Below are 12,325 nucleotides of genomic sequence, written 5' to 3' on the forward strand. Positions count from 1 at the left end.
CAACCCTCTTTTAGCAATTATTACCAGCCAACTAAGCATAGAGAGAGCATAAAAAGTACAAAACCCCAAAATGCCCTTATCTCCTCTATTTTTCCATGTTAGGTCTATTTAGAGTTCTTGTTAGGTCTAATTTCATGTTAGCTCTATTTAGAGTTCATCTTAGGTCTAATTTCATGCTAGGTTTATTTAGAGTTCATATTAGGTCTTATTTCAGTTCCTGTTAAGTCTAATAATAGTTCATGTTAAGTCTAATTTCAATTCATGTTACCATATGTGATGCGCCCAACACAAATATCCATTATTTTGTAATAACCCGTGACGCAATTGACACGACAACACTAATTTTTGGCTCCATCACTGTCCATATGTGATATGCCAAACACAAATATCCATTAGATTATTTTGTAATAACCCGTGCCGCAAGTGAATGAGTAAGGTGTTGGGTGCGCAGCCCAAGCCACGGCAGCTCCTACCAGCCAATTATTGTCCGCATGTCCAAAAGCCTACAATATATATACCTCCACTTTTTAATTAGAAAATATTATTAAAGTGTTGTCAACTTTTTAATTACACACAGGTTTCTTGTGTCACGCACGCAACGGAGGACTAGTCAATTAATTAAGAAAAACAATCCACTAGTTCTGAATGGTAATGATGCATCAAAATAATACTTTGTAGCAATAGAAAGCCCAGATGCAATTTTACAGAAACAAAGCCCTAAGTTTTCTAGCTTCTGAGTAGTAGTAAAAGGCAACACCAAACTACTCAATCCCTCAGCATTAGACAAACAGTTGAAACAATTCACACGTACGCTTACAAAAACTAACCACAAATAACATTAACACAAACTGATGACAGCTGAATTTTAAACACAAATCATAATGGGATCCTTAATTTTTATGCATAAGTTAACCTTTGATCCTAAAGTCTTCCATCAAGATTTCTTTATCATCAGTTTTCTTGGTGGCAAGGACGTTGAACAATTCTGGAAACAAGAAGGATCCGTAGAGGGGAGGGTTATTATCCTTGCTTAGAAGAGCTTCCGCTGGACAAATGATGCAATCATCTGCGGACCTGATGGTCACGGCAATCGACGTTCTTGCCATACTCTGGTTCGTTACAGCTCGATGCTCCACCGCCTTTAGCAATCCATTAGTTACTACCTGTTCCGATGAAATAATATTTCACAGTAATTAACAAAGTGTTTATATAAGCATACTGCATCAACCCTGTGCCTGAAGCACAAAAGACCAAAGAAAAAAAGTTTTCCAGTTATTGCGTGATTCTCCTTAATAAATTTATCTCAATCCAATATTGCATGATCTTTTGCTGACAGACCAAACACTTTAGACCTATTAATTAACATTTAGTCTACCCACTTTCAAAATCACTCATAAATCCAAAATACTTTCTGAATTACTTTTCAATTAAATACATTGTTTACTTAAGCAGGTTTATATACAACCAACTTACAACAAAACATAGCAACTTACTACGAAATGTAACAACTTATAGCAAAACCTTGCGATTTAAGGCAGTATATACCATGCACGAAAATTTTAAGTATAAACGGATTTAAAGATAACTTAGTAAAGAAACACATAAAACCAAATTGTATGAGATTGAACAAGTTACCTCAAATAGAAGTCCAAAATTTACCACAAAGGCGTTAGGGAGAGGGTCGACAGAGACCCATTGGTCATCGTGCAGGACCTGGAGCCCGCTAACTTTTCCTTGAAGAAGAAGAGTGATGAGAGTTGGATCGCAATGCTTCGGCAAACCTAATGTTAAGCTTGGATCCGGGCATCGCGGATAGTAGTTAAAAACCATCTTCATTGGGCCTCCACTGCGATTTCCAGTCAAATAATCCTCCTCCAGCCCTAAACCAATGGAGATGAGCCTTAAAAGTCTAACAGCTAACCCATTTGCCTCTGGTGCAAACTTGCTCATGATCTCCCTTCAGATACAAATGCAAAAAACGTTACTGAAACATGTAGCTAGCACTATTTTTGTTCGCTACAAGATATCCATCAAAATATACATATATATAGAAAAACTTATGTCAACTTAAGTGGACCATCCACCAAAGTTTATGTTATAGTAATTTACCATCTAAAGATTAAGATACCGAAAGATTGTTTGCATAAGCTTAAAAAAACCATGGTCCAAACCAGCTTAGAGGCCCAAAAACCCAGCCAAGGGCAAGTCTATCGGCCATCCGAGCAGGCAAGTCATCTTTTGACCAAGGGTCATCATTACCGACTCAAAGTGCGGGATCAGTCGGTCCCTCATAATTAAGACGACTCCTCAAGCAGACGTTCGGCTGTCGGGTCAAAAAATCATAATGACAACTCACGAACCAATCCACCTTTACTTAGGGGATGAGATCTAGCTAAGCTTACTTTAGATATCAATTGGCACTATAGTATTAATCAGTCCCATCAAGATCTCTGCTCTGGCAAATCTCGTACATAAGCCGCTTATTCTACTCACAAGTTACTTCCCAGGGATCACCATGATGCTCTCCTAGGCTCGAATGACTTCCCCTCCAATCATCAGTCACCATCTGAAGGGGGAAGGACGACCAAGCAACTGACCTATCCTCTGCCCTACCTCATCTGTCAAATTCAGGATACCGAGAAGACATTGTTTAAAGCGCCAAATTCCATTCCATCTTTTAAACGATGTTGTTTGTCTACAAAAATAAATGAAACAAAAATACTAGATAAAACAACATAGAAGCTAAATTGTTTGTTAAACATCATCAAAAAAACAGAGAAGCGCCAACAGGATTGTTATCTAGCCTTCGGATTAAGGAAAGCCTCTAAATCAAATACAAAGTCTTCAATTTGCGATGATACACTGCCACTTGTTAAGGAGATCCTCCAAAGACCATATCTTATTCTGTTTGTTGGGAAAATCGAAGCAAGAAAACACGAGAATTGAACTTGTATTATTCTCCTCTAACAGAACTTAGAATAAAAATTAATTACAATTTCCTCTCAATCGTTAATATCTCTTTAAAACTATTTGCGGGGGAAAGTTGACCTTTTTTCATTATCATTGAATCTGTTTACAATATTTATCGATTACAAATTAAAAAAATAGGAAAAAGGTTGATCTTTTATAAGATCTTCTACACAATAAAAAATAAATATTATAAACTTTATCAAAACAACACACTGAAACTATTCATTAAGCCTCTATTTGCGTAGGATCTTTAACTATGTCGGGTTTATCTCTGGACCATCACAGATCATACTAGTGATCGAGCGCTAAAAAGTTTGTGCTTACAAAGAAATAAGAACAGAAGTGAAAATCTCAACCAAGCAAGATGATACTCTTCTCGAGATCAAACAACAAGTTTGATGCTCAAGGGTATTCTGAAACGGGCCTCAAGATCTCTCGAACCTCCCTCTTTATTCCTAAAAAACTCGTTGAGATCAGCTAGCCTCTCTGTGAAATTCGTGGGTTGACTCACAAAACCAACATCCGTCCCCTTCTTGATTTCAGGATCTGGTGTAAATGATCCCCGTAGGCTTGTATTATAGGGTCGGAAGAAGCGATTTTATGGATAAGAATAAGAGATTTGGCCCTATCTTGCAGTAATAACGGCCAAACCACCAGTAAATGAGGATGCATATCAAGTAGTTTGGGAATGCTCTGGAAAAATGGAAGAAACCCGATTAAAATTATCAAAAGTACATGTTTAGGTTACCGAGTGCAGGTCAGCTCGTGGCGGACCTTGCGGCTCTGTGGGTTAGCACCTTTAATTGACCCACTGGCTCTTACGGGTCAAACCACTTGCGTGAGCCGTGGGTGTGCGATCAGCTCATGGTGACCCGTGGATGTGTAGGTCGCTCATGGTTGGACCGCCACTCTGCGGCGTGGGATACGAGCCGTCGTGCAAGCACCTTTGATTGCGGAATTTTAAAAAGTGGGTGGGGGTTTAAAGAAAGAAAATAGCAAGAACATAAGAACAATTCAAGTTTGCATGAAGGGAAAAATACCTTCTCTAGATTATTGAAGAATAAAATAACTTACAATCTCTCAAAATCTCACTAGAATTGAGAAGAACAATCTCTCTCAATTCTCCCCAATACAATCTAATCTCTCCTGATGTTTAAAATCACTCCATTTATATGTGGAATAACGTGGATAGCAACCAGTGCCGATAAAATAACCAAGCCCAAAACCCCACAGGAATTCGTTTGGCAAATAGAACCCAAACAAACTAGTAATCCTTCGATGAGTCTGACTTCAGTGCACATATGCATCAACATGACACATGGGTCGACTCAATTACACTGATGAGTCGACTCCGTCAGAGGACTCTTTGATTAAAACCGGCTCTGAGTTTCATGAGGCGGGGACTTATGATAGGGACATGGAGTCGAACTCAAAACCTGCATGAAGTCGACTCATGGACTTTATGAGTCAAACTCACGGCTGAAAACTAATCTTCGAGTCTTCGGATTCGTCGTTCTCGTTCCATGCTTTAACTACATTCCACGGTGTGGTTTTATACCCTATGGCTCAAGCTACCATTTGAGAATCATTCTATCTCCAAGCTCCCATGAGGATCGCTAAAGTTCCAAAAGAGAAGATTACACCCGTATTAGCGGGTCAGCAAACTATGTGACCCGGATTAAGCTATGCGGCGCAGACAAATTAGGGATCCTCGGCTTGTGCGGTCATCTCGTGGATTGACCCGCTGCCTGCGCGGGCAGTAGGGGAAATATTGTGGGTATTTAATCTAACTTTTTCGAACTTTATTATTTGTTCTTCGTTTAAACTGACTTGTAAGCCTTGTTAGCTTGCTTTCATACGCTTGTTAACTTCTAGATTGCATTTAGGGATAATCCTCTTAATTCAAATAATCCCCTCTAACCACTTAGATTATAATGTTCATCATCTTAGCTTAGTCCGAACGTACCTTTGGGAACCCATAAGCCATTTTTGACGCCTTTTACTAACAAAATTAGAAAAAAAAATTACAATCTTCTCGATCGGTCTTTCCGATTTACAAAAGAGCAGGAAAAGATCGATGAGAGATCATTCTTTTCTTTGGTTTAAAACTGGGTCTTCTGGTTGTTGCATTGGAATGCCTTCCTCGAATGCTCGCATCGAGTTGCTTTCCATTGACGATCCGACGTTTCAAGCCTTGCCTGGGGATGAACAGTTGAAATCCTTTATTAGATGTTCGAAGAAGAACTTCGCGTGGCAAAGTTTTAAACGAGAACTTAACGAGTTGAATAAACTCGACGAGTTAAACTCTATAAAAGAGTTGCATAATTTAAATTGAAAATCAGTTTCAAGCCAAGAACAACCCCTTGTTGCTGCAAATTGAAGTGCTCGATTGAAAATACATGAATACTGATCTTCTCCTCTTAAAAAATTGTCTTGTAGATCTCTAAGAATTTCTGATCAGAAAAGAGATCCTGAACTCAGTTGAGTTTTTTAGTATTTATAGGGATTAAGGGATATAACTGCCCCCTTATTCGCTCCTAAGTGCGGGAGTGATTTCCCTCAAATTGTTGAAAAATAAGTTTAGAAAACCGTGTCAGCGCGTATTTGAATGATAGTCCAAAACGCAAAAAATCCACACTCTGGTACGAACTCCTGTGTTTTGGGACCTTCGGACGTAGAGTTGGCTCGGTATTTGAGCCTAAGACGCACCATGAACTCTGCATTTTGAGTCTAGAACCACACACCCATGAACTCTATGTTTTTGGATCTGAAATGTACCACCAAACTCTGCGTTTGAATTTGGAAACGCAGCGATGAACCATTTTTTTTGTTGTTAGGACGAGCGATGAACTCGTGTTTTTGTTGTTTGGGCACTCAGAGCATGAACTCTATGTCTTGACTCTGGCATGCAGAGGCGAGCCTTAGGTAAGCTTGCGAGCTTCATGCGAAGTCTAGTCTTTAGCAGGCTTCCGAACATAACTTGCTGCGAGAACAAGTCTTAACTTTCAAACCGTTAAGTCGAATTGGACTGAATATATATATGAAAATGACCAAAACCATAGGTTTTTGTTTAGCTTCCCATTCCTTTCGCCAAATTCCTAATGGTTTAAGAGATATATGTGTTTTAATTTGAAGGAGACCGTCAATTTGTAGGTCTCTTTTTGCTAGAGTGATTTGCAAAGAATCGTCACTCTTTGTAACCTCGCTTGCCCTTGAAAAATATGAGAGGTTATCAGATCTGCTAACTCCCAATGTTGATTGTGAAGGCTTGTTGTTGAATTAGGAGTTTTCACGCGTTGTTTGAAGGTCATCAGATTTGTAACCTTCATCGAGGCTACGTAAAAAGTTTTTTAAAAAATTGTAGTCTTTCTAGAAGTCGTTAAATTGTAACTTTAATCACGTGTTTGATTGAGAATCAGTACTATAGTAATTTTAGGACATCCTACACACTCATCCTCAAAAACAATTCTATATTCATCTTGAAGAAACTTTTAGGATGGTAATTAATTATTCAAAGTCCTCCCGCATTTATTTTGGCAAACTTTCCTCAGAGGTCAAAATCTAGCTCAATATGGTTCTACCATAGGAAGTTATCCACATCATATGCTTGCCAACCCTCTTTTTAGCAATTATTTACCAGGCCAATAAGCAATAGAGAGAAGCATAAAAAGCTACAAAACCCCAAATGCCCTTATCGCCTCTATTTTTCCATGTTTAGGTCTATTAGGGATTCTTGTTACGGTCTTTAATTTCATGCTTTAGCTTCTATTTAGAGTTCATCTTAGGGTCTAATTTTCCATGCTAGAGTTTTATTTAGAGTTCATATTAGGTCTTAGTTCAGGTCCTGTTTGTCTAATAATAGTTCATGTTAAGTCTAATTTCAATTCATGTTACATCTTAAATTAAATAGGACTACATGTTAAGGTCTAATTTCAGGTCATGTTTAGAATCTAAAATTCAAAACTTTTTTCTCTGTTTTTATCCTCTACTTTATAATATGATAATTAATATATATATATAATATATATATATATATATAATATATATTAATATATATAGATATATATATAATATATATATATTATACCACACACACCACACGACAGCACAATTTATTCGGCTCCCCATCACTTGTCATATGTGCAATGCCGCCCAACACAAAATATCCAATTATTTATGTAATAACCCGTGACCGCCAATTAGACACGACAAACACTATAATTTTGGCTCCAATCACTGTCCATACTGTTGATATGCCAAACACAAATATCCATTAGATTATTTTGTAAAAACCCGTGCCGCAAGGAATGAGGAGCTAAGGTGTTGGGTGCGCAGCCCCCAAGCACGGCAAGCTCCTACAGACCACCAATATTGTCCGCATTGGTCCAAAAAAGCTACAATATAGTATACCTCACTTTTTAATAGAAAATATTATTAAAGTGTTGACTCAACTTTTATATACACACAGGTTTCATATGTGGTCACGCAACGCAAGAGACTATTCAATAATTAAGGAAAAACAATCCACTAGTTACTGAATGGTAATGATGCAATCAAAATAATACTTATGTAAGCAATAAGAAAGACCCAGATGCGAATTACAGAAAACAAAGCCTAATTTCTCTAGCTTCTGAAGTAGTAGCTATAAAAGGCAACAACCAATACATACATCATTTTTCCCTCAGATGAGACAAACAGTATAACAAATTCACACGATACGCTTACAAAAACAACCACAAATACATTAACGACAAACTGATGCGACAGTGAATTATAAACACAATCATAATGGCATCCTTTAATTTTATGCATAAGTAACCTTGATCCTTCAAAGATCTTCCATCAAGATTTCTTTATCATCATGTTCTTCGGTGGCAATTGACGTAGGAACAATTCTGAAAACAAGAAGATCCGTAGAGCGGAGGGTTATTATCCTTGCGTAGCAGAAGAGCATTTCCGCGACAAATGATGCAATCATCTGCGGGGACCTGATTGGTCACGGCAATCGACGTTCTTGCCATACTCCTGGCTTCGTTACAGCTCGATTGCTCCACCGCCTTATAGCAATCCAATTAAGTTACTACCTGTTCCGGATGATAATAATATTCACAGTAATTAACAAAGTGTTTATATAAGCATACTGCATGCAACCGTGCTGACAGCACAAAAGACCAAAAGAAAAAAAGTTTTCCAGTTATTGCGGTGATTCTCCTTACATAAATTTATCGCAACTCCAATATGCATGATCTATTTGCTGACCAGACCAAACACTTCTAGACCTATTAATTAACATTTAGTCTACCCACCATTCAAAAATCAGCTCATAACATCCAAAATACTCTGACATTACTGTTCAATTTAAATACATTGTTTACTTAAGCCAGTTTATATACAACTACAACAAAACATAGCAAACTTACTACGAAATGTAAAACATTATAGCAAAACCTTGCGATTTAAGGCAGTATATACCATGCACGAAAATTTTAAGTATAAACGGAAATTTAAAGATAACTTAGTAAAGAAACAACATAAAACCAATTGTAGAGAGAGTGAACAAGTTACCTCAAATAGAAGTCCAAAAATTTACACAAAGGACGTTAGGGAGAGGTCGACAGAGACCCATTGGTCATCGTGCAGGACCTGGAGCCGCTAACTTTTCCTTGAAGAAGAAGAGTGATGAGAGTTGGATCGCAATGCTTCGAGCAAACTATGTTAAGCTTGGATCGGCATCGCGGATAGTTAGTTAAAAACCATCTTCATGGGCCTCCACTGCGATTTCCAGTCAAAATAATCCTCCTCCAGCTCCTAAAACAAGGGAGATAGCCTTAAAGAGTCTACAGCTAACCCATTTGCCTCTGGGTGCAACTTGCTCATGATCTCCCTTCAGATACAAATGCAAAAAACGTTACTGAAAACATGTAGCTAGCACTATTTTTGTTCGCTACAAGATATCCATCAAAATATACATATATATAGAAAAACTTATGTCAACTTAAGTGGACCATCCACCAAGTTTATATATATATATTATATATATATATATATATATATATTATATATTATATATATATATATATATATATATATATATATATATATATATATATGAGCTGTATGAGCTGCAAGTGTATGACATGTGAGCCCCTACTAGTCACATTCGTTTGGGCTCACATGTCATACACTTGCAGCTCAAGCGGAAGAGGACACTGCCAGCTCACCTCTATTATTATAATATATATATATATATAATATATATATATATATATATATATATATATATATATATATATATATATATATATAAATATATATATATATATATATACAATATATATAAAAAATTATGTCAACTTAAGTGGGACCATCCACTAAAGTTTATATATATATTATATATATATATATTATATATATATATATATATATATATATATATATATATATATATATTATATATATATATGTGTGTGTGTGTGTGTGTGTGTATATAAAAATATGAGCATGCTTGGTACAAGAACAAATTTTGTGCTTGATAGTGAGGTGTCATATTCTTCTCCACTCATTCAAATGGGTGACCACATTCACATGGTTGAAAAGTGGCATGGGCATATGTCACCATTTAAATGAGTGGATAGGAATGTGCAACCTAACTACCAAACATAAAATTTTGTGCTTGGTACCAACATACCAAATTTCTCTCTCTCTCTATGAATATATAAATAAATAAATATATATAATATATATATATATATAATAAAATATATATATATATATATATATATATATATATATATATAATAGAGTAAAACTTGTGTCAACTTAAGGTGACTCCACTAAGTTTCTTACCCATGATGATCACTGATGAGCTGCTTGTGGATGATCCGCTCCATTGAACTTGATCTACATATTCTAAAACCCCAACACACCAAATTTGGTTGAATCCGTCATGGTTGACCCTCCGTCGAGCCATGTAAAAAGTTCTATTCATTTGAAAACCATTAAAATTGATACGAGTGGATGAAGGGTCAAACCATGACGGATTCAACCCAAATTTGGCTTGTTGGGGTTTTAGAATATGTAGATCAAGTTTCAACGGAGCGGGATCATCCACAAAGCAGCTCAATCAAGGATCATCAATGGGTAAGAACTTTAGTGGGACGTCACTTAAGTTGACACAAGTTTTACTCTATATATATATTATATATATATATATTATATATATATATATATATACTTATATATATATATATACTATATATATATATATAAAGAGAGAAATGGGTATGCTTGGTACCAAGCAAAAAATTTGTGCTTGATAGTGAAGTGTCTCATTCTCATTCACTCATTCAAATGGGGGACCACATTCACATGAGTTGGGCAGTGGATGAGAATGTGACATCTTACTACGAAGCATAATTTTTGTGCTTGGTACCAAGCATAATTATTTTTCTCATATATTAATTGGTATCCTTCACAATGAGGGGGGTTATCTTCTTGACAATTATGTGACACAATCCCCATCATGTGAAATTCTCTCTCCTACTTTATTCTCTCTCATTTACATGGTGGGGATTGTGCCACATTATTGTCAATGAGGAAAATCCCCTCCTTGTCAAGATACACATTAATCTTATATATATATATGAATTATTGTTATATACATTACTTTAAATTATCAGGTTTTTCTGGAAAAAGATGCTCGAATTTCGCCACGGGATATGCAGAAATGAAGAAGCAGTCCCTCCAGTAGGGTGATATTTCTTTTTCATAACCTAGGCCTGTAAAAAGCCTGGGCTCTTCTCTTGGATCTTCCGAATAATAACAAGCTTTGTTTTCAGCAGGCATCTCAAAGAATTCCTGAGCAATACTGATCATGTCATTAACCAGATCTTCTTGAATTCCATGATTAATTACCTGCAGTCCATGATTCATCAAAACAGCTAAGCACGCTCTCCGCAATAAGGATTAGATTGCAAATGGGATTTTGAGCACTATTTCCATATACAAGTGAACTGCGTTGCTCCATATACAAATAGAATTGGCTTGTTCATGTAACCATTCAATAGTTTATTCATCTCTAAAATTAATTAATAAAATTTAAACTTGATGTATACTTGATTTGTGAAAGAAACATGTATTAGTGGATAGGATACTCGGTGAATATAAGCATCAAAGTATTTGGATTTGGATTGTGAACTCATTAAACAAGGAAAATATGGGATCTGAATTCTCTCTGCTACTTAAAAAATAGTGAAACTTTTATCGTAATCGTTATTTTATTTAGTGGATGGATGATTCATTCTAAGTAGTCATCTCTTCACTAATATTTTTTTATAGTGGAGAGGACATGAATCCAAAAAAAAATGCTGTATAAATAAATAACCTGAAAGAAACCATATTCTTTCCCAGCTTTGAGGATTTCTCGGACAACTTCATCTTCACTGCCTCCTTGAAGATCTACGACAGGAATGCTTTCGCAAGTTCTCACAGGCTCGGACAACTTCATCTTCACTGCCTCCTTGAAGATCTACGACAGGAATGCTTTCGCAAGTTCTCACAGGGTTTGGACGTTGTTCCTCGGGAAATATGTATGTTTCTGGCACTACACTTCCACGGCTAAGTCCATCTGATACCAGCTTTTCCATCTCTCTCTCTCTCTCTCTCTCTCTCAAAGGTATTATTGAGCTGGTGATAAAGAGTCGGATTCTATTTATATTATTATTTATAGTAGTCGTGAAGTGTTGTGGAGCTAGTGAAGAGTAGGGTTTTATATATATAGGGTACAAGAATGGCATAATAATTCCCTTTACAGGCTAGCATGAGCTTATCCCAAGCAAATTTAAAGAGAGAAAAAAAAAAGCTGCAACTACTCCATCAGTGCGTGCCTACGCCATTTCCCATATTCATTTGGTCAAGTGTTGTTACATGGACGCCAAATTAGGGAACCTGTAGGTGACAAGTGAGGTGGCAAGCCCTCAATGGGTGCTGCACTGAACAGTGCAGCACCCAGTGAGGGCTTGCCACCTCACCTGTCCCCTACAGGGTCCCCTCATTTGGGGTCCCTAAGGTGTTTTTCCTTTATTTTATATATATTTAATATGTGGTTTCAGATAGGGATTTTTAACTTTTTTTTAATGAAGAGTTGGTGTCTTTTTGTTTTTTATTTTTTGGAAGTTTTGAAAGATTAACGACCATGAATTAAGTATGGATTAAATGGAGAAGTCAGTGTTGTGCGCAGCGGAAATTTCGGCAGAGTTTCTGGTGCACAATAAGAGAGAAAGATCGATAAGAATTAAATTTCGGCAGAGTTTCTGGTGCACAATAAGAGAGAAAGATCGATAAGAATTCTTGTTTC

At 36.6% G+C, this 12,325-nt stretch overlaps 1 protein-coding gene across 2 annotated transcripts; it reads right to left on the minus strand.

Moving 5' to 3' along the window:
* On the minus strand, nt 745-11,720 carry LOC109847154 (2'-deoxymugineic-acid 2'-dioxygenase-like). 2 transcript variants are annotated; one of them, XM_020416400.1, is made up of 5 exons: nt 11,496-11,720; nt 11,354-11,425; nt 10,637-10,884; nt 1,636-1,957; nt 745-1,163 (listed from the first exon to the last, which is right to left on the minus strand). In XM_020416400.1, exons 1-5 carry the CDS (start codon nt 11,613-11,615, stop codon nt 909-911), a joined length of 1,017 nt encoding a protein of 338 aa, XP_020271989.1. In that variant the 5' UTR covers nt 11,616-11,720; the 3' UTR covers nt 745-908. The 2 variants fall into 2 exon arrangements, with proteins under 2 accessions (XP_020271989.1, XP_020271988.1); XM_020416399.1 differs by having other exon boundaries at nt 11,354-11,415; nt 11,486-11,718.

Source organism: Asparagus officinalis, chromosome 7 (assembly GCF_001876935.1).
Source record: "Asparagus officinalis chromosome 7, Aspof.V1, whole genome shotgun sequence".
NCBI lineage: Eukaryota > Viridiplantae > Streptophyta > Magnoliopsida > Asparagales > Asparagaceae > Asparagus > Asparagus officinalis.

Excerpts from the sequence above, each read along its gene's own strand:
- LOC109847154 (XM_020416400.1), bottom strand. The coding sequence starts at position 11,615 with ATGGAAAAGCTGGTATCAGATGGACTTAGCCGTGGAAGTGTAGTGCCA. Across the intron at positions 10,885-11,353 it reads AAGAATATGGTTTCTTTCAG|GTAATTAATCATGGAATTCA; the intron begins GTTATTTATTTA and ends CATGGACTGCAG. Across the intron at positions 1,164-1,635 it reads ATTTTGGACTTCTATTTGAG|GTAGTAACTAATGGATTGCT; the intron begins GTAACTTGTTCA and ends TCATCGGAACAG.